General features: G+C 43.2%; 1 protein-coding gene across 2 annotated transcripts in view; it reads right to left on the bottom strand.

The window, feature by feature from the left end:
* The window catches only part of SIN3B (SIN3 transcription regulator family member B), a 1,843,877-nt gene that overhangs the window by 1,699,239 nt on the left and 120,735 nt on the right, over nucleotides 1–23,903 (bottom strand). For both annotated transcript variants that reach the window (XM_044090740.1, XM_044090739.1), the window contains one exon: nucleotides 1,219–1,325. In XM_044090740.1, the coding sequence (XP_043946675.1) occupies nucleotides 1,219–1,325 (107 nt within the window). The remainder of the gene's footprint in view (nucleotides 1–1,218; nucleotides 1,326–23,903) is intronic.

Genomic DNA, 23,903 nt, shown 5'->3' with positions numbered 1-23,903 from the left:
AGACCTTGATGGTACACATTCAGTTATATCCTCCAAAGGACTATCCATTTCACCAGTACTTAAAAATGCACGTAGGAGAATTCAAGTAGCAAACCCACATTATCACCATCTGACAATTTTTACTTCCATTTTTCAGAGTACTCAGTGGCGGGCAAATTTAAAAGCAACCAGACTAGACCAAGGATTCAAGAATGTATTCCTGTATAAAGGTGCCACATTGATGTGGTAACACACACCATAATGATCTAGGCTAGTTAAGTACTTTCCACTAGCTGCACCATGCTCTTGGATACTTCCTCAAATTCCTAGAATCAGCACCTAGAAGTAAATCACCATCAAGACAGCACACTGAGAATGGTCTGCTGAACATCCTGCTAGTCATTTAGGCAAACACGTAAAGTCTAGACATTCTTCAGTTGTTTTCTGTTTCTTAATTCTGTCCTTTCCAGGGGAAATAAATTATCATTTTAAATGTAGAACTGGGATGGCATGATGGTATGTTTATCACTACTATCTCTCACAGTGATCAGTTCTCCAGTTCAGCAACTGCTCCAAGTTGGGGTGCTTTCTGTGCAAAGCCTGCATGTTCACCCTGCATCCTCTGTACTAGAGTCTCTTATTTTTGCCACCTCCCAAAGACACATTAATAAGTGACTTGAGACTCTAAACTGCCAGTAGATGTTTGTGCAGTGAGTAAGTGTCTGCCTCCGGCAATGGACTAGTGTCACATCCATGATTAGTTCTCTGCCCAATTCCTGCTGAACGTGGGGAAAGGCTCTGGTTCCCTACAACCATTAACAGGAAAAAATGGAGTCGCAGAAAATGAATGAATGAATTACAAAACTGTTATTTTTAGACAGAAAGTAAAGGCATCAGTGTTACGAATTTCCATAAGTAAGTAAGTAGTTTTAATTGCTTCCAACCCCGACAGATCACCATTCAAATGCAAGAACTCAACACCCCCCAACCAAGTACTATTCACAGTCAACTATGCACAAATTGTAATTGCATAAATAACATAAAAGAGCTCATATATCCCATAGTGCGATAGACCCTTGCCTTTAAGAAAAACAATCATATTTAAATACATAAAATGTTAATATATCCCTACAAGAAACACATTTCTGCCCAGTAACAAAATTAATAAGACTTTAAAATGTTAAAAATAGTGTGTGAGACTGTGTGTATAAACACACACACACATATATGTACCCATACCTTTGCGATTTGAATTCCTTCATAATTTCCAGGAACTCATTGTAGGTCTTTGGTTCATTTCTAAAGCGGAGCTTAACCTGATCAAGGTAGGATAAGGCATCCTCTACCTGAAATAGAAACAATATTGACCAGCTATCCATAGAAAGTCTTATAAAACTACAATTTAACACATGCTGGCATTTACAGAGTTGAGCCCGAGTACATCACAGACACATGCTGACTTCAAGAAAACAAGAAGCACATACATTTTTTTATCACTTACCACTTCAGCAGCAAAAAGGACTTGAAGCTAGATGCATTCCTCCTGTGTCACATTCAGGCATAACATTTTGGTGCTTTTATTTATTTATTTACTGACATTTGATTACCGGGAAGTCCGAATGGGTAGAGGACCATATTCAGTGGAGGCCCACGGAGAAAAGCTCCAAATTATTACAAAATGTATTAAGAACAATTTTACAATCTTCAAAAATAAAACAAAAACATCTAGAGTATAAAATAATTATGATTTGTTTTTTCTTGATGTGCTATGTGCACTTGTTAGAGTTACTGACTGACCTTCAGTGAATGCAGGCAGCCCCTTGTGGGGCAGCTTTGCTAAACCTCCTAGAAATTCTGAAAACCACTATAATTGATTGATCTACCATTAATGCTAAGCTTTAAGCATCAATCAGCTAAGGCAATGCAGATTTTGAATTACAACAAAAGCAAGCACAAAAAGCTACATCATCTTCACTGCAACATATCTGTACATATTTACACACACTGTAAATACACTAACAAACTGAAAATTCATCTCCTGCTGTATACGCATCTTTATTCCCATAAATCAACATCAAACACAAAGTCATAGAAACTGAACTTTCTTTACATTTATTTACTAATTCCAGACATCTGTTAACACAGGAAAATGTACACTTCTGTGCAAATAAACAGAGCAGGGGGTGGGGGTGGGGGGATAAAGCAGTAATATGAAAAAAAACTGAAATAACCTTGAATCAACAGTATAAAATGGCATTCAGGTGGACTGTGTTACTTCTCAAGGTAATGTAGAAAGATCTGTGTGAATTTGTTTGCAAGTCTTTAAGCATGTAGTCAAAATGACCATTGAGCAGCCTAGCCAAAGCAACTGAAAAAAAAACATGCAGGCATATTAGCCACCAAACAAATAAGAGAAGAGAAGACATACTACTTGCGTGACAGAAACATGCAATCACTCATCAAGACTAGATTTAAAAGGGGGATAAGGTGTTAATTTGCTATGTAAGGGAAGTTTATTGCACTGGGTTACTTATCCATCAAGTCAGCAGGTCTTATTTACATGACAAAAATAAAATATCTTTAATGAGAGATTCACATGCTAACAGTTTTTCAGACGTGCAGAAGATCTAGTAGCACTGGAGCCTTCACAACACAAAAAGCTAAATAAAGGGACTCGTATGACTGAATATACCAAAAGGGCTTCCGATCTATCCAGGCAGCTTAATAAGACTCTCAGGCCTAAGCTCCTTAACAATCTTTGTGGCCTTTACATTTTGAAGTGCTTAGAAATGTACATGCCGAAGGGGTACTGCATTTGAAGACTAACAAAGATTGATATACTCCAAAGAATTCTGACTTCTTTGGCTCTAGAGGATATTCCCTTGAAAATGAAGTGGGTAAAATAGAATGATACTCCAACTATGGTTGATACAAGAAGATTTAAGTTATTTTTTTCTTTTTACTTATTTTAAGCCAGATAACCTCTAACAAAACTGCCTATTTTTAGAAATTATTTGAGAGCAGCATCTACAGAAAAGACATGCTCTAAGCTGCACAGTAGCCAAACAGAGGATAAGCAAGTCAAATCTACTACTACAGGCTGAAGTTTAACAACTCACAGACAATCCTCTGCTCTAAACTAGCAGGCTTTGTGACAAAAAGTGTTTTGAGTCAATGGCCATCTAGAAATACTATGCCACGAAATCCAAATCATAAACCCTATGACCAAACCAGTGATACTTTTTTTAAAATTAAGGAAATTCTTAGCCCATCTAATTGCAAGTGGTAATTTATTCCACAAAGCAGGTATCCTAACTGTTATAAAATTGTCTTATACAAGTTCTACATATTTAGTATAAAATGTGTATTATTACAGAGCAAAACTGTAACAGGATTGGTTTCTATATGCAACACAAGTTCAAACATGTCATCATAATACAACTCTATGTGTTAAGATAAAATTGCCTCTCAAATATCAATAACTTATAGCAAAACGTTTTAATAATCTGCATTGCTGAATATAGCCAAGGTCTGTATACCCAAATCGTTTTTTTTGGCAAATATTCTCTAGATCCTTGAGTGAGATTTTAATTGCTCTTTCGTATACACACAGAAACCACTATTATACTAATATACAAGTCTAATTGGAAGGCTGTTCATCATGGCTTCTACAGTGCAATGAAAAAGTATTTGCACCCTTCCTGATTTCTTGTTTTTTGCAGGTTTGTCACACTTAAATGTTTCAGATCATCAAACAAATGTAAATATTAAATAAAGATAACCCAGGAAATGCAGTTTTTAAGTGATTTTATTTATTAAGGAAAAAAACTATCCAAACCTACATGGCCCTATGTGAAAATAATTCCCCCTACACCTAATAACTGGTTGTGCCAACCCTCAGCAGCAACAACTGCAATCAAGCGTTTGCGATAACTGGCAAGCAGTCTTTCATATCACTGTTGATGAATTTTGGCCCACTCTTCATTGTAGAATTGTTTTAATCCAGCCATATTGGAGGGCTTCCAAGAATGAAATCGCCTTTTTAAGGTCATGCCACAGCATCTCAAATGGATTCAAGTCCGGACTTCGACTAGGCCACTCCAAAACCTTCATTTATTTTTTTAAGCCATTCAGAGGTGGACTTGTTGGTGTGTTTTGGATCATTGTCCTGCTGCAGAACCCAAGTGTGCTTCAGCTTGAGGTCACAAACTGACGGCCAGACATTCTCCTTCAGGATTTTTTGGTAGAGAGCAGAATTCATGGTTCCATCAATCACAGCAAGTCATCCAGGTCCAGAAGCAGCAAAGCAGCCCCAGACCATCACACTACCACCACCATGTTTGACTGCTGGCATGATGTTCTTTTTCTGAAATGCTGTGTTACTTTTATGACAGACGTAACACCTCCCAAAAAGTTTAACATTTGTTTCATCAGTCCACAGAATATTTTCCCGAAAGTCTTTGGGATCATCAAGATGCTTTTTGGCAAAATTGAGATGAGCCTTTTACGTTTTTTGGTCAGCAGTGGTTTTCGCCTTGGAAATCTTGCCATGCATGCCATTTTTGCCCAGTCTCTTTCTTATGGTTGAGTCATGAACACTGACCTTAACTGAGGCAAGTGAGGTCTGCAGTTCTTTGGATGTTGTTCTGGGTTCTTTTGTGACCTCTTGGATGAGTTGTCGCTGCACTCCTGGGGTAATTTTTGTAGGTCGGCCACTCCTGGGAAGGTTCACCACTGTTCCATGTTTTCTCCATTTGTGGATAATGGCTCTCACCGTGGTTCGCTGGTGTCCCAAAGCTTTAGAAATGGCTTTGTAACCTTTTCCAGACTGTGTAACTTTTTCCAGACTGATAAATGTCAATTACTTGGTTTCTCATCTGTTCCAGAATTTCTTTAGATCGCGGCATGATGTCTTCCATTTTGGGATCTTCTGGCCTACTTCACTTTGTTTGACAGGTTCTATTTAAATGATCTCTTGATTCCACAGGTTTGGCAATAATCAGGCCTGGGTGTGGCTAGTGAAATTGAAATAGAAGTTATGTTCTTACCATAACGTTCCATGTTAGTTGTCTTCTTCTCGCCTTCTTTCTTGCTGGATGGGTTCGGAGCCGATCCTCGGCTCCGACTCGGCCACTCTAAGAGCTCGAGAGTTGGTTCCACCGGCTCGAGGCTCCCCTTATATCCCACAATGCTAGGCGGTAATACCTCAGATCTCGTTTGTAAGCTAGGCCCAGCCAGGAAGAAATCCAGAAACACTGGAAAGGGGAAACCCACCTCTATAAAATGGCAGAAGGAAGGTGACCTAAAACCTGATGAAGGAATATATACATAGTACAGTATATACATATATACAAATAGAGGTGGTAGGAAGAAAAGGTCACAATCAAACTCCTCTAGGTCTGTCCAGGCTAGGGAGAAGAAGGGTGGGATGCAAGAAAGAAGGCGAGAAGACAACTAACATGGAACGTTATGGTAAGAACATAACTTCTATATGTTAAGTTGTCCATCTTGCCTTCATTCTTGCTGGATGGGACCGCGTCCCTAGCACCTTGTCCCGGGTGGCCTATCGGAACAGTACAGTGGAACCAAAATTAGCTCTGTGTCTAGAAGCCAAGTCCAACTTATAATGAGAAATGAAAGTGTGAGGAGTAGCCCATGTAGCTGCCGCACAAATCGTATCAATAGGCAGCCTGTCTTGGAAAGCTATAGAAGTAGCCAAAGCTCTAATTGAATGAGCCTTAGGTTTGTTTGGTAAGTTTTGATGCCTAATCTCATACACAAAAGAAATCAAGGATGTAAGCCATCTGGAGAGTGATACTTTCGAAACTGGAAGGCCCTTTCTGCCTTCTGCATAAGAAACAAACAGTTGGTCAGCCTTTCTGGTCTGTTTGGTCCTATCCAAATAATACCTCAATTGTCGATGAACATCTAGCCAATGTAATTTTTGTTCAGACCTGTTAGAATAGTTAGGAAAAAACACAGGAAGGTCAATGTTTTGATTTAGGTTTGCCTGAGAGGCTACTTTGGGTAAGAAGGATGGATTGGTCCGTAAGGATACCCTATTCTTATGAAACAAAAGATAAGGGGATCGACTGCAGAGTGCATGAAGCTCCGAGACTCTTCTAGCCGAAGAAATGGCTACCAAAAAGAGTGTCTTCCAGGATAGCAATTTCATTGAACACGAAGCTGCAGGTTCAAAAGGGGGAAGAATCAGAGATGTGAGAACTAAGTTAAGGTCCCAAGAAGGAGGAGGATTTCTAATAGGAGGCTTGAGAAGAAAAACTCCCTTCAAAAAAGCTTTGCAAAGTTTGTGAGACATAATGGCAGAATCTGAGATTCCAACATGAAAGTTAGAAATAGCTGCCAATTGAACCTTAAGAGTAGAAGGAGACGAACCTGCGTGGAACAGTTCGGCTAAGAAATCAAGGACCGTTTGAATGGGAGCAGTGAAAGGATCTATGTCCCTTCCTTGAGCCCAATAGGAGAAGCGTTTCCACTTACTAAGATAAATCTTCCGAGTGGAGAATTTATGGGAAGCTATTAAAATATCTCGAACTGAGTGAGATATTTGAGGAAGCCTGGCTAAGGTTGGAATTGGAGGAACCAAGCAGTGAGGTTCAGAGAGGGGAGGGAGCGATGTAACTGACCCGAATGATGAGTCAAAAGATCTGGAACTAGGTCCAGATGCCAGGGTTGCTCCAACAGAAAATGGTGCAGAAAGGGGAACCAAACCTGTCGAGGCCAGTAAGGGGCAATGAGGATCAATGAAGCTTTCTGAGCGATGGCTTTCTGTATCACTAGAGAAATTAGTGGGAAGGGAGGAAATGCATACAGAAGTCCCCAGAGCCAAACTTGGACTAGAGCGTCTCTGCTGGGATGGCCTGGTAGAGGAAAAAGGGTGAAATAATCTTTGCACTTGCTGTTTTGGGGAGTAGCAAAAAGGTCGCAGCAAGGCTGGCCCCACTTCTGAAAAACTTTTTCCAAAACTGAATTTTTCAGAGACCACTCGTGAGGCATGAGAATAGCTCTGCTCAATTTGTCCGCAATGAGATTGGACTTTCCGGGGATGTGCGTTGCTATCAGAAACCGCTGAGAAGAAATCGCCCATTGCCACAGTCTGAGTGCTTCTCGACATAGGGGGTAGGATCTGGTTCCGCCTTGTTTGTTGATATACCACACTACAGACATGTTGTCCGTCTGAATTGCTATTGTTCCCATCGGAAGAGAGTCTTGAAGGGCTTGCAACGCTAAAAGCACTGCTCTCATCTCTAGAACATTTATATGCAAGTGGCGTTCGAAAGGCTGCCATATGCCCTGGACTGTCCTTCCCTGATAATGCCCCCCCCACCCGATCAGGGAGGCGTCCGTTATCAGAGTAGCAACCGGAGGGGGGGGGGACAAAGGGTCTTCCTAGGAAGAGTTGGGGGGGAAGAAATCCACCAAAGAAGATGATTCCTGCATGCTTGCGTTATCACAATGGTGTGGGACATCGGAAGTTGCTGATATGACCATTGTGTGAAGAGCATCCATTGTAAGATTCTCATGTGAAATCTGGCTAATAGAAGTAGAGGGATAGCAGCTGCCATTATCCCCAGCACTTTCAGGACCAGTCTGACTTTGATTCTGTTGCTGTGGAAGTTTGTGTATGTCTGCTATCCTTTGGTCTGTGAGTCTCGCTGACATGCTGACTGTGTCTAGATTTGCGCCTATGAAGGTAATAGCACGACAAGGCGACAAAACAGACTTTTCGCAATTTATTGAGATACCTAGCTTTCGAAATATGCGAAAAGTGTAGTCTCTGGCAAGTAGAAGATGCTTGGTGGGAGCTGTAAGGAGCCAGTCGTCTAAGTATGGAAACACCTGGAATCCTTGACGTCTCAGGTGAGAGGCAACCACTGCCATGCATTTGGTAAACACCCGAGGGGGCTGTGGTGAGTCCAAAGGGCAGGGCTCTGAATTGAAAGTGACTGGATCTCCGCCTGAAGCGGAGGAATCTCCTGGAGCGTCTGTTCATTTTTATATGATAGTACGCATCCTGGAGGTCTATAGAGCACATCCAGTTTTCCTTCCCCAATAGGGGTAGGATGGATTGCAACGTGACCATCCGAAATCTTGTTTTCTTGACAGACTTGTTCAAGATGCTGAGATCCAAAATGGGCCTCCAGTCCCCTGTTTTCTTTGGAACCAAAAAGAATTTGGAGTAGATTCCGGATCCTTGCTGGTCTGTTGGAACTGGCTGAATGGCTCTTTTTGCAAGCAACTTTGATATTTCTAACGCTGCTTGTTCCCTTTGAGCGGGTGGAACATCTGGAAGGGACTTTTTTGATTGATTTGGAATGCGAAAGAACGGAATGGAATAGCCTTCGGAAATGATGGACTGTACCCACTTGTCTTGAGTTAGAGATCGCCAGGCTTCTGGGTACAGTGATAGTCTTCCCCCGACTGCCTCCGAAGGTGGACAGTCGGGCAACACCTCAGGGATGCTGAAAGGGCTTATCGGAAAAGGTTTCTCGATTGCCCTGGTTCTGCGGACCCCCCCTGCCTCTAGGGCGGCGTCTACCATTACTGTTCCCCCCTCTGCCTCTAGAGGGGAACCGACTCTGTGCGTCTGGCAAAGCCGCTCAAGATTGCTTGCGGAACCACATCTTTCCACTTTTCTGGCCCTTGGGGTAAGGCCTAGAAGGAGTAGAAAAACGGACTCCGACGGCAGAAAGAGTTTTGCCATCAGTCTCGCACCTCGTCAGGGTTTCTTTCACTTGAGGACCAAAAAGGGACGATCCATCAAATGGGGAATTAGTGAAAGACGTCTTAAAGGAGTCCGCAAAATTACATAGCCGCATCCAGGCATGCTGGCGTAAGGCCACACCTGTACCTGCGGCTCTGCTCGCTTCATCAGCCGCATATGAAAGAAGGCGCATGGAGGAGTTAGCTATCGAATTGAGGGTAGCCAGCTGAGCGTTCATCTTATCCTGAAAACCCGCAGCTGTTGGATCCTTTAACATCTCACTCGCTTCCTTGATCAAGTCTCTTTGAAGACGAGTGAAATGACAGAGGTAGTTCAGCGAACGCATAGAAAAGGTCGCTGACGAAAACATCCACTTCCCGTACCTGTCCATAGACCTAGATTCCTTGTTAGGGGGATGGACAGGCACTGAAGGATCAGCTAGTTCCTTCTTGGTGGCAGCAGCTACCACCATAGCATCCACAGAAACTCCTTTAGTCAGAAATTGCTTGTCTGCTGGTGCTGTAATAAACTTTGAAGGTCTCCTGGGGGAGGGGTCCACATAGTCAGGAGCCGTCCAAGCCTTTTTTGCTACCACCTGCATAAGGGGGTCAAAGGGAGGGGACACCCAGGAGGTGGAAGGGCAAGAGCCGAATGCCTCAAGATACACAGATTCATCCTCCGAAGGGTTAAGGGCTGGCCAATTCCCCCTCTGTTTTAAGATCTCCAGGATGTCTGCAAAGGAGACATCTTCAGAGAGGGAACGGGGGGAACCTTCAGAATCCTCTAAATCCGTGTCGGAGGTGACAGACTCAGGTGAGTCTATGTGCTTCCTCTTGCACTTTCTCTTCCTAGGGGGCTCTCCTGCCAATTCAGGAGAGGCCTCGGAAGAGGATGAGATCCCCACAGGGGATTCTTGAGGAGCTGGCTCTCTGCAGTCTGGGATGAGGGAGGGAGTAGAAATTACCTGAGGCACCGAGGAGGGAGGGGCGGACGGAGCCGACTGTGGAGTTGAACCAGGTTCCAACACACTCCGCATGACCTCGAAAGCACCCCTGTCAGGCAGAGCCAGAGGTCCCCGCTCCGAAAAGCTGAAAACCTCCATCGGCACCGACAGTGATGGCTCTGAGGCCGATGTCGGAGCCAAACTCACCAGCGCCGAAGCACCGAGAGGAAGAGCGGGGTCGGACAAGGGTCTGATGCCACTCACCCCCTCAGAGCCGACGAGGGAAGTCCGGCGCCGAGATTCTTCCAAAGAAGAAATCGGAGCAGACGACGGCACCGAAGACAATTGTATCGGCTCCGACGCTACCACAGTCTCGGGTCCGAAACGCCCCGGCTCCAAACTCAAAGGAGTCGGAGGAGGAACATTTTGAGAAATAGGATTCAGCATCGACTGATGAGTCGGGCTCTGAAGCATCTGGGCAAGTGCCTCGGACTTAAGAAGTCGACTCACTACCCTCTGAAGGTCATGGTCAGAAAGTCTTGACGACGTAGAGGAGTGAGATCTATGGCTCCGTTCAGACAGCAAGGGAGATGCTGGAGCCGAATGAACGGAGCCAAGAGACGGTGACCTAGACCTCTTCCTAGTTGTCGGTTCCGATAGTCTTATCGAGCCGACTCAGAGATTTCAATACCTCGGCTCCAGCCGAGCCGAGGGAACCGAAGAAATAAGAGTTCGAGTCTCATCGGCTCCAGCCGGAGCCGATGTTGTAGCAGACTTCGACGTCTTAGGTGTCGACTCAGAAGCTGGAGCCGACGACCTAGAAGCCTTAGAGAGTTTACCCGAAGAAACAGTCGGGGGACCCTCAGGTTTTAATAAGCCTCTTAAAATAAGCTTATTTTTTCTTTCCTGTAGGACTCTAGGGCTGAAGCCATGGCATACAGCATAAGAGTCCTGCAGGTGTAAAGGTCCCAGGCAGTAAACACAAGAAGTGTGACCGTCTGTCAGAGACATCTTCTGACAGCACGAGTCACACTTCTTGAAGCCTGAGACCTTCGAATCCTTAGACATTTTAAGGAATAAGTGCAATCACACACAACACAAACACACTGATTACACTACTCAATAAAATAAACTAATAACTTTAAACTAATAAAATTAGTTAGTTTTAAAAATCCCTACAAAAAACACATACACTCCACTACTAAGAGGGGAAGGAAGGGCCCGAAGGCCTAAGGGAAGAACATACAAGTTCTTGTGGTAAGGAGGGTGAAGAACAAGAAGGAAAGGATAAATATCCACTAAAACTAAGGGAATAATGAACGAAAAACTAATTTAAAAGGGGTTTAATAAACTTTTAAATTGTTTTACTAAACTAACCTGAAGCCAGTAGAAGCAACACACCTCGATCGCTGTAGCGGCAAATGAGATCTGAGGTATTACCGCCTAGCATTGTGGGATATAAGGGGAGCCTCGAGCCGGTGGAACCAACTCTCAAGCTCTTAGAGTGGCCGAGTCGGAGCCGAGGATCGGCTCTGAACCCATCCAGCAAGAATGAAGGCGAGATGGACAGCTTAACATCTCAGCTTTCCCAAAAATGTGATTAACCAAAATTACTTCATGGATTTAACAAGGGGGCAATTACTTTTTCACATAGGGCCATGTACGTTTGGATAGTTTTTTTTCCTTAATAAATACAATCATCGCTTAAAATCTGCATTTTGTGTTTACTTGGGTTATCTTTGTCTAATATTTAAATTTGTTTGATGATCTGAAACGTTTACGTGTGACAAACATGCAAAAAAATAAGAAATCAGGAAGGGGGCAAATACTTTTTCATTGCACTGTAACTGTCTCATTGCCTGGTCATATACAGGGTCAACATGCTTACCAAAAGTAAGTCTTGCCTATGACAAACCTAAGATCCGTAAAATGATCAACCTCTAGCAAGTAGACTATTCAAATACATTGACATACTGATGATTACTGGGTTACCTTCCTCTTGGTAGTTAGCCTGAATGTTGAAAAGGCATCTGAAAGTGCAGACTGGGGTTATTTTCTTCCTAGTGTACAGAACATTTGATTTTGTGACAGGTTTATGTTACTGCTCAAGAAGAAACCCAGGAGCATTAAAGGTCCAAAATGACGCAAAAACCAAGTAAATGAAAAAAGCGAACCAACAAGGACCAACACTGTGCATATGATAAAAACCAACATTTAATGTATAGGATTAGTGCTTTAAGGCATAATGCCCTGCATCAGATAACTCACAAACTTTCCAAATCCATTTAAAAAACAAAATAACCAATAAAAATCATTTAAAATAATAATTAAATAAAATGAATCAGCATCAATGGGACCGGACAGTGTCCCAGGCTAAGTCCTACACGAGCTCAAAGACTAACTAACCCCTCACCTAAACACACTGTTCAAACTCAGCCTCTCCACAGGCTACATACCCATAGAGTGGCGCACAGCAACAGTTATTCAGCTCCACAAAGGTGGAGTCAAAACAGATTCTGGGAACTATCGCCCTATAAGCCCGACTAGCTTGGTCTCAAAGGCTATGGAGCACATCATCATGGAACTCATTAACAGAGACATTGGGAACCTCCAAACACTGGACCCTACACCCAGCTTGGCTTTAAGGGCAGATCATGCCTCCTAAACCTGGTGAACTTCTTTGAGACAGTTACCAAGGCTATAGACGAGGGAAAGGTGCTATACACAGCCTACCTAGACCTCGCTAAGGCCTTCAACACCATTCCCCATTCTGGTATCATAGACAAGCTCACCAGCCTGAACATAAACCCCTACGTCACAAGATGGGTTGCCAACTGGCTCACAGACAGAACCCACCTGGTGAGAGTTGCGGGAGCTAGGTCCAACTCTAAACCGGTTATAAGTGGCGTTCCCCAGGGCTCAATCCTAGGACCCCTCCTGTTTGGCATATACTTCTCAGAGGTACAGGCAAGCACAGGAGGACTATGGCTGACCAAGTTCATAGACTACTTGCAAACTAGGGGCTATAATTGACTCTCCGGCTAACACAGACATCCTCCAAAAGGGTCTCACAGAGATGGATATCTGGTGTCAAAATCATGGCCTCAAGCTAAAATGCCAAAAAGTGCATAGTCATCCTCTTTGAAAAAAAAAAAAAGTACCCACAAACTACCACATAGGTGGTAGTCCCCTAAATACGGAAGGCATAATAAGGGATCTGGAGACACAAGTAGATAGTAATCTCACCTTTGATAATCACATTGCCAAAGTGGTTAGAAAATCCTTCTACGTGGCCCACCTAATCACAAAAGGGTTCGCATCCAGATCAAGAGAGGTCATTGTGCCCCTCTACTCATCACTCATCAGACCCATCATAGAGTACAACACCCCATTTGGGGTGTACCTTACAAGATTCCTGCAACAGCTGGAAAGACCACAGAAGTACCTCATCAAGAGGATCACTGGCCTCAAACAGATGTCCTATGCAGCTTGACTGAAGAAACTCCAGTTGTACTCAGTTGCATACCACCTACTCAGAGGTTATCTCTGCTTGACATAAAAGGCCATGTCCAACCCAGAATTGATGGACATGCTTCACCTAAAAAAAACCTTATCCCCTCGAGCCACACGCTCTAGGGATCTATACCTCACCACAACAATAAATGGGACATGCTGGAGGGATAGATTCCTGTCCCAGAGACTTCCCATGATTTGGAACAAGATCCCAATCTACATTAGGCAGAGCTCCTCACTAACACTCTTCAAAAGAAACCTTGACGAGTGGATGGAAAAAGTACAGTTTTGTACCTACCATAAATGTAGATGTTCGAGGATCCACATTGCTGCAGTCATAACCTGTGGGTAGTCCGCTGTCCTCGGTCGGCCCTAATACCAAAGAGTTAGGCTGGCGTCGATCATGGACGCCCAGAGCTGACGTCAGTACGTAGCAGTACTTAAGCGCATGACCGACGCCATATCCTCAGTCTTTCTTGCCCCAGATGTCAGAAGGCCTTAAAAGGAAAAGGTCAGAGCCACAAAGGGAGAAAATAATAATTATCCCCAAGGAACAATAACAACAAACAACAACCACACCCCCAAACCAAAGAGGGGAAGGAGGGAGGGAAAATAGGACTGCAGCAATGTGGATCCTCGAACATCTACATTTATGGTAGGTACAAAACTGTACTATGTTCTTCGTCTCACATTGCTGCAGTCATAACCTGTGGGTAGAATCCCAAAGCAAAGGAAAAAGGGAGGCTGGTAAACTAAAAAGCATTAGGGGCTGCTAACATGCCCTGTAAGACTGCAGTGGCAAACCCAGCCCTGGACTTGGAGAAAAGAGGGAGATGGTAATGCTTAGTGAAAGTATGAACTGAACTCCAAGTAGCTGCTTCCAAAATATCCTTAGTAGCTACACCCCTCAAAAAAGCAGTAGAAGTGGCAGTAGCCCTAGTGGAATGAGGTCTAATCCCAGCAGGAACATCCTTCCCATGATGAGAATAACAAAAAGCAATACAATTACCAATCCACTTTGAAATAGTCTGCTTAGAAACAGCTTTCCCTTGTGAACCCAAAGCAAAAGAAACAAATAACTGTTGAGTCTGTCTGAACTCCTTAGTTCTGCTCAAATAATAACGTAACTGCCTGTGTATATCCAAAGAATGCAATATTTTTTCCCCCTTATTTTGGGGATCAGCATAAAAGGTAGGCAAATGGATAGACTGGTTCAAGGCCACATTAGAAATCACTTTTGGCATGAAAGTAGGGTTAGTACGCAAAGAAACTCTATCCTTATGGAATATTAGAAAAGGTTCAACTGCCATGAGAGCCTGCAATTCAGATACCCTTCTAGCAGAAGTAATGGCCAACAAAAGGCAGTCTTCCATGACAAAACTTCAATTCAGACGTAGCTGCAGGTTCAAAAGGAGGCAAAGTAAGCTTCTCCAACACAAAATTGAGATCCCAGGAAGGAGTAGGAGCTCTACGTGGGGGTCTTATATTATTTGCCCCTCTAAGAAATTGCTTAAACAAAGGGTGAGAAAATAAAGGAGGGTCACAATCATAGTGAGCAGAAATGGCTGCAGCATGAACTTTCACAGAAGAAAATGACAAACCCTTGTCTGGTAACTCAGTAAGGTACTGTAGTGTAAAACTCAAATTAGGTACAGAGACATCAAAACCCTTTGTTGTGCTCCAAAGAAAAAATCTCTTCCATTTATCAGCATAAACTTTTCTGGTGCTGGGCCGCCTAGCTTCCAAAATGACATCTAAAACCTGTTGAGGAAGCTGAGAACCCACAGGCTCTAAAACAGAATACGCCAGGCCGTTAGATGCAGGGACTGCACCCTGACATTGAGCAAATGACTGCTTGACTGGGACAACAAGTGAGGAAGCTGTGGCAAAGGCCAAGGAGGCTCCTGAATTAAACTCCTCAGCAGAGGATACCAGTGCTGTCGTGGCCAATCTGGTGCTATTAAAATCATGCAAGGCTTGTCCCGCCTGACCTTCAAGAGAACCTTGGTAAGGAGAGGCAGAGGAGGAAAAGCATAGACGTGAAGGCTGTTCCAACTGAAAGATAGAGCATCCACTTTCCAAGCTTTTGGGTGAAACATTTTTGTGCAAAATTTTGGTAGTTGGAAATTTAGAGGAGAAGCGAACAGATCTATGCCTGGAGTTCCCCGAGCCACTGTCAACTGATGAAATACCTGAGGATCCAATTTCCACTCGTGGGGATCCACAATTTGTCTGCTCAATACATCTGCTAGGGAGTTCTGTGCTCCTGGCAGAAACCGTGCTTGAAGAGTGATGTGCAAACCCAGAGCAGTCTCCCACAATATCATAGCTTGTCTGCAAAGAGGATAAGAATGGGTCCCCCCCTGCTTGTTGATGTACCACATGACTGTAGTGTTGTCTGTTTGTATCAACACCTGTCCTGGTTGAAGTAGACCCTTGAAAGCCATCAGGGCAAACTGGACTGCTAACATCTCCTTCATGTTGATATGCAAATGCTGTAGTTTGGGAGGCCACGTGTCCTGAATCCATTTCCCATTGAAGTGTGCTCCCCAAGCCAGGTCTGAGGCATCTGTCGTTAAGATCTGACTCACCTCTGGCCGAGTCACAGAGAGTCCCTTGTTTAGGTGACATTCCTGTGCCCACCACAAGAATTCCTTCTGGATGCATGGTATTATCGGAATGACAGTGCCCAAATCGTGGCAGTGTTGAGTCCATACACTTTTGAGATACCATTGTAGCTTCCGCATATGCAGTTTGGCATTGGGAAGTATCAGAATGCAAGATGCCATGAACCCCAAGGCTTGAAGGACTGTCCTTGCAGTCAGCCTGGACAGTACTGATAATTGCTGGAAGTATAGATGAAGAGTTCTTTGTCCGGGGTCAGAAAAGCCATCTGAGAGGCTGTATTCAGTCTCACACCCAGAAAGCACATGTCCTGAGAGGGTACTAGACTGGACTTTGTTTCGTTCACAGAATACCCTAGGCACCTTAAAACTGCCATTACATACTGTAGCTGTTGGAGTAACTTGTCTTTGTCCTGAGCAAGAATCAGGCAATCGTCCAGATAAGGATAAATTTGTATTCCCCTCAGTCTTAAGAAAGCTATTACAGGAGCCAGAACCTTTGTGAACACCCTGGGCTCAGTAGATAAACCAAAGGGCAATGCAGAGAACCGATAATGAGAAGTGCCAGCCCGAAAACGCAGGAATCTCCTACAGCTGGGCCTGATAGGAATGTGAAGATAGGCCTCTTTGAGATCCAGAGTTACCATCCAGTGATCTTTGCCTAGCAGAGGCAGAAGTTGCTGTAATGTTAACATCTTGAACTTTGGGATGTCTAGGTACGTATTGAGAATGGACAAATCCAAAATTGGCCTCCAAGTGTTTCCTTTCTTTGGTACTAGGAAAAGACGAGAATAAAACCCTAGGCCTACTTCTGATGGAGGTACCACCTGGATAGCCCCCATCTGTAAAAGCAAAGAAATTTGTTCTTGAGCCTCCAGCCTTTGCTGAGGAGGTACATCTGGCATGCCTTTGAAAGGGGAAAAGTGTGAAAATAAAACTTGTAGCCTTGATTTATTATGTCCAACACCCATTTGTCCTGGGTGACCAGATGCCAATTTTGTTTGAAAAGTGCCAACTTTCCTCCTAGAGGAGCTGCCAGAAAGGAGGGATCCGGCAGCTGGAGATACAGGTCATTGGGTCTGTTTACGAAAAGGCTGACCCCTGCCCTCACCAGAAGATTGTGCAGGAGAACTCCAAGTCCTAGGTCTGAAAGAACCCTGAGCGTGAGCCCTGCCCCTACCACGTCTAGACCTGCCCTTAGACTGAAAATCTGAAGAAGGGTAGGACCATCCTTTAATTCGTGCTAAACTTAGGGGGCTGCACTTGCAAAAATTCCTTAACTGTCTGCATAGACTTAGCTTTGTCTTCCATCTTTTTCAAAACTGACTCCACAGGGGCACCAAAAAGAACTTCAGATTGAAGGGGAGCATCCAAAATCCGAGCTTTAACATGCTCTGACAAATTTTGATCCTTAAGCCAGGCATGTCTACGAATAACTGAACCAGTAGCAGCTACCCTGGAAGAAGCCTGAAGGGCATCGAAGCCACACTGCAAGGCATGTTTACCAACTTGATCTGAAGCATGAACCAAGTCCTGCAATTCCTTACACTCTATACCCTCAGCTAAAGCATCTACCTTAGATTTTAATTGACCTAACAGAAAGTTCTGATACTTCAGCATATGGAATTGGCAATTTAAAGCCCTCAAAGCTAACGTAGAAGAGGTGTACACTTTTTTACCCCACCTATCCAACGCTCTAGAATCTTTATCCAAAGGAACTGGATTCTTAACCACAGAAGCCCTGACACCCTTAGGCCCTTGAATAATAGTTTCCAGGTCAGCTCTAGGGCTCTTATACAAATATTTATGTGCCTCTGGAACTCTGTAATACCTGTCTGGCTTGACAGGGGCAGGGGGTAAAGAATCAGGATTAAGGAAGCTTCAGAAAAACATCCTGAACAACATCTAAAACAGGGGAATAGCCAAAGGTCTATGTTGTGGCAAAACAAAATTCCCTAAGCCTCTTACGAGAATCTGAAAAATCCTGGCCTTCCCATTTGAAATGCTCCTCATGGAATGCAAGGTTTCAGAAAAGGAAAAATCCTCTGGAGGTGAAGCAGAAGGACAGGAATCCTCTGCATCCGAATCAGAATAAGGAGGAAAATCCTGAATATCCTCAGCTGAGGACTCAGAGTAATCTGAGGAATGTTCCATTCCCTCTAAATCCGTCTCCACCCTAGGCCTCTTCTCTGGAGGGGGCATAGAACCCCTGATCAAGGTAATCAAATCCTCTGCCATTTTCAACATATGCTTTTTGGGAACAGAAGAGCCCGAAGAACCAGGGCTGTGGCCCGTACCAGAAATACCAGGTCTAGCCTTAGCAGGGCCTTTAGTGACTTAAGTAGAAGGCCTAATAACCTTTTGTAAGGAAGGAACCACAGTAACTTGAGAAGCACCCTCGGCCTGACCTAACTCCGGAGAGGCCAACTCCTGCAAAAGTAAAGGTTCCCCCTGGGATTCAGCCGAGACTTCGGCTGGATCCACAGATTCAACCGTAGATTCCATAGAACCGGCGTCCGCAATGGACGACTCCTCCGGTTTAGACCTTAAGGATTTATCTTTTCGCTTTTTTGCGGTAGCGGGCGGAGGATCCGACGGCATGTTGTAGTTACACTGCTTACCGAAAACAAGCCTAGCACAGTCTAATCTGCGTTTAATGGTGCGCTTATTAAATCTAGCGCAAAAGCGACACCCGACTACGTCGTGTTCAGGCCCTAAGCAAGGAATAGAGAGAGAATGATAGTCCCTATGAGGTATCTGTTTCCCACAAGAAATACAATTATTAACTTTTTCTGACATCCGGATTAACTGAGGCAAGAAAAGACAAAAATTTTCTAGCGGGTACTTAGCCCAACTGGTCTTCAGTCTGAAACTCGAAAACTGAAAATTTCAGAACGCCGAACGGCACTTGCAAACGCTGCTTCTGCTTCGGACCACGCGGCAAGAAAGACTGAGGATATGGCGTCGGTCATGCGCTTAAGTACTGCTACGTACTGACGTCAGCTCCGGGCGCCCATGATCGACGCCAGCCTAACTCTTTGGTATTCGGGCCGACCGAGGACAGCGGACTACCCACAGGTTATGACTGCAGCAATGTGAGACGAAGAACATCAGAAAGTTTACCTCAGGGATCACTTCAGTGGCTCTGCTGGACAGAGGCACAGGGAACTAATCTAAGGGGGCTGCGAAAGCCAACACATTATGCACATTATGGCTAGGCTTATAAATGCCTTCGGGCAGATAGCCTAGTACCCACCTATGAAGGATATGCTGTCATATCCGCCTTCTCACTTACAAAAGCCAATGGAAAAACAGTTTCAGGAACACCTCCACACAGTTCACCAATCAGCATATAGGCAGTCATCTACACCCTTTATGGAAAAGCACCATTCAGCCCAGGAGCACAATCTGCCTGTAACTCAGCAATCCATTCATATTCGGCAAGTTCCATACGATGAATTAAGTCACCTCCTCTCTGATCCATAGTGATGAGTTGGAGAACCAAAAATTGAAAGACATGCTCAATATTATTAACATGTTGTGCAACTGGACTATGCTCAGAGTTAGAAATATCACCAATATGCTGAATCCTGTTAGTTTTTCCTACATAGAAACTATTGCAGGAAGAGCATACAGCTAAATATACCACATTCTTACTACGAAAGTGTGCAATCTAGGCTGGCAAAACTTTCCTCTTACTGGATGATAACAAGATGCAAACTTATTAATATAGGCACAGGCTTTGCATCGCTTACATGGAAAAGTGCCATGCTTATTACAGCCATAAAATGGATGTTGTCTACGACATGGATCTTTACATAAAATTCTTTTTAAGATTGAGGTTATTCTTAAAACCAAAACGTGGCTTCTCACCAACAATGTCCTTAAGATCATCAATGGATCACAAAATTCTCCAATTGTCTCTAATATTGCATATACTTTTCATCTCATTATTTCATCTAAATAACAGCCTAGGAGGACTTTCTCCCTCGTCTATCTTGAATATTCCGTAGTCTATCATTTAAGCCATCCCTGTTAAACCATGGCTGACCATCCAATTGCCTAAGGGAAGTAACCTGTCCCTTCAATTCCTCAATGTCAGTTGTCTTGTATCTACGTACCTTAAGACAGGTACTTAAATCCAATTCATGATTAAACACATCCTCTTCAGTACATAGTCTGGACATACATAACATCTGTCCTTTGATTATGTTGGGAAAAATGTTTCGGGTGCATACTGTCCCTGGCTAACGAGCCATTTCTCCAACAGTCTTTCCTATAAACTTAAGTTGCAAGTCCTCCATCTGGCTTTTTCTACATCTTGGTATCAAGAAAATCAATTTCAGAGTCCAACACATGTAACGTAAATCTCAAGAACTCAGTGCTTCTCTCCAGATATTCAGTGAAGCAATCTAAATTATTTCTAGTGTCACCCCATAAGACAAAGACATCATAAACCAACCTCTTATAAAAGCTGACATGATCCCTCCATGGATTACAATTATTAAAGACCACCTCTTCCTCCCAATATGCCATTACCAGGTTTGCATATGTATTGGCGCACGGAGTGCCCATGGCAACACCCCATTGCTGCCAAAATAACTCAGTACCAAACATAAAGATGTTCTTTTCCAGCACCAGCTGAATAAGCAAAAGAACATGAAGGATCCAGGAGGAATCCCACGACTCTTGACTCATAAGAAGACTCAAGTGTTGTAATTCCAAAGTCATTTGGGATGACCATGAATAGACTGTTGACATCCAAGGTAACAAGAAGAGGAGATCTCATGAACACAGCAAGCTCATGTAAAAAATGTGCTGCATCACTTACAACAGGTTGATGCGGATTCTAGTACTGGTTTCAAACTTTGTTCAATCCATTGTGAAATGCCCTCAGTGACCCAACCTTGTCCAGCAACTATGGGTCTAAGTGTGGGATCAAGCCTGTCCTTATGGATCTTAGGGAGCTCTCTGATAACTGGAATTATAGGATGTTCCATTATGAAAAAATCAAACATCTCCTGTGAAATAATCTGATCGGCCAGCACATCATTAAGACTTCCCTTAACTTCGTTAATGACATTCCTGACTTCCAACGCTGAAACAATGCAATATGTCCTTTCTTCCGATAACATTTGTCTCATTTTCTCTTTATAGTGCCTAGTATCCATGACCACAATGATGCCCTCTTTGTATGCTGGTCTCACCATTATCTCATCATTATTAATAATATCATTTAGACCCAATCTCTCTCCTTGTCTTAAATTGTGAAAGCATTTTCTATTGCTCTGGGATAGCTAAGCAACAAGCTGATCCTCACAAGTTCGTACAAAGACATCCACAACCGGATGAGTGGGTGGACTAAATGTACTTTGTTTCCTCAGTAGTAGACTGTTTAAACAAGGTTCGTAGGGTCACACAGCAAACAAATAATTTTAGATCAATAACTAAATCATGTAGCTTCGGATGTTCGGCAGGTATAAGACCAAGACCTCTATTCAAAACTTTCCTCCGATCGTCACTTAGTACAACCTTAGAAATATTGCACACTAGATCATTCTCATACTGAGGTGATCTTAAGTGGTTACCTTTCAATGTTTCCGACTGACTGGATGACCAGTTCTGTCTGCTGGAATCCAACTTGGTCGGAACCAGTAAAAACAACTCTGTATCTGTTCTAGTCTTTGGTCTAGCTCCCAGTCTGTTAATATCAGAGCTAGCTATAACAACATTCTCCACGGATATTCCAGAGATACGTTGCTGAGAAATCTCATCAGTATCTGCAATGTTACTGTGAATACATACTGTGGACACCAGGTGAGGCTCATCACATACCATACCAATTGATACTACAGCAGAGTCCAACCCCCTTCCATTCGATATTACTACAGATTTGTGAAGATCAGATATACTAATCCCAACATTCTTCTGACCTTTATTTTGATTCTTTGCAGGAGCCCACACAAACATGTTAACTTTAGAAAAATCTTCATAATCCTTTTTCAATTTTTTCATTTTGTTCTGCTGTAATTTAGTGTCATATAAATTCACCATATGCAGTAAATTATCAAGCCTATTTACAAAAACTTCACTGGAAAATCTTGATTCCAGCTCATCTTGCTTCTTTTCAATACCTGCCACTAAAGACTGTTCATAGGGTGTAAAAATGTCTATTAATAGTTGCATACAAGTGTAGCCGGTTTCTATATTAATCTTTTACCATTTCGCCAAAAGTTCTGGATATACATTGCCATAGGTAAAAGCATTCTTGGTATACACAAGCCCCTGGGTATAATTTTAAAGGGAAGGCACACCTCCAAATGGAGGCGCTGCCATTCCAACTGTTTCAGTTTATACATCTCATTCTGAAGCTCTCAAAACAGCTTGTCAAATAGCTCACCATCAATGATAATCTCTTGTTCGATAGTATTTCCTTCCACAAAGTCTAACCTCATGTGAGGATTACCATCCTTGCGTACTAATAGTCTAGTCCGATCCATGGACGATCAAGTAACCGGAATAACAGGTCTGTAAGTACAGCACATGAAAACCACCATCCACACCAGCCATGTGTGCTTCCCAGGTACAAAAAATGAAATAAATGCTCAAGAAGAAACCCAGGAGCACTAAAGGTCCAAAATGGCAAAAAAAAAAACAAATGAAAAAAGCGAACCAACAAGGACCAACATGCTGAGCATATCATAAAACCAACGTTTAATGTATAGGATTAGTGCTTTCAGGCACAATGTCCTTCATCAGATAACTTACAAACTCTCCAAATCCATTTAAAAACCAAGACAACCAATCAGTCCTAACTGCTTGACCATGTGTGTTTGGTCCAGACTTCTGCAGCATGACAACTGGTACGTCATACTTCCTTCATGTTACCTGTGGTGTCTGCACTGGCTACCTGTGTGATCTCAGTTCATCCTTAAGGTCTTACAGTTTTGTTTATTTAGCCTTACCCAATCTGAGTCCACCATGATTCAAAGGGGGGTTTCTCCCTTACTCCTTGCTGTCAGATTAAGCCCCTTTGTTCTCCTTCCCTTGAACTTTGGAAATCTGCACGGTGTGTTTACAGAAATCTCTGACTTTTATGCCTTCTGATACCAGGCTCATCATCTTTGGGACTTCCATCCATAGCTCCTTAGGAAGTAACCCACCCCACCTTTTTTTTTTTTCAGAAACTCTCTCAAACCATTCCGTTTGAACATGCTTTTAACTTTGGATTTTATAGTTTTCATTTGTGCATTCTACTGTGCTTGATCTTTCCATTTGGCAAATAAAACTTTACCTTTTAAAGTTGAGTAAACATACTGACATATTTCTGACTAGCATTAAAAAGGCATTAAATAAATTCAAGTTTAGCCAATCAAGTTGTACGAGGAAGCAGAAAGCCAATAAATTATTAAACATCTGTGTTCTGTTAGTATACACCTTCAAACAACCCTAACATTACTCCACCCCGAATAGATAAAAAAATAACATTAGGGTACTACTTTAGCCCAGTTATGCTTACTGCTTCATTACATTACCTAGCCTCTGGCTGGTCCTCAGGCCAGAGATGGTAGGTAGCCCTTTTCATGCTCGCGTGGAGGAGCACACATACACATGAAAAACAGACACAGGTTCATAGGTGTGTACTAGGCTAATGGCCCTGGAGCCTTTACAAGCCTGGCCCATAGAAGTGCCCTGGCATCATGCCACCTGATGTTAGTTCCCAGTGCCTCTATCAAGTAGAGCCACTGGAGTGATCCCCGTGGTGAACTTTCTATTACCCATTCACTCAAGATTTCTCTTGTAGAGGTACAGCGAGGTGCTCTGCTCGACATGTATGGGGAGTCTATTCCTGAGCATGGGCAATCTCTGGGTGAGGAACCTGTCCCTCCAGCATGTTCTGTTGATTGTGGTAATGAGGCTGAGATCTCTGGAGCGTGTGGTGCAGAGAGATTGGGATTTCTTTAGATGTAGCATTTCTAACAGAGCTGGGTCAGACATGGCTTTACAAGTCAAGCAGAGATCAACTCTAAGTAGGCGATATGAGACAGACACTTGAGTCTGTCTGTGTAGGACATGTGTTTAAAGCCTAATATCTTAGTGAGGTACTTCTGTGGCCTCT

This window comes from Protopterus annectens, chromosome 13.part0 (genome assembly GCF_019279795.1).
Source record: "Protopterus annectens isolate FY-2018-M chromosome 13.part0, PAN1.0, whole genome shotgun sequence".
NCBI classification, from domain to species: Eukaryota; Metazoa; Chordata; order Ceratodontiformes; family Protopteridae; genus Protopterus; species Protopterus annectens.
The sequence above is the reverse complement of the archived record's forward strand: the minus strand, read 5'-3'. Positions and strand labels throughout refer to the sequence as shown.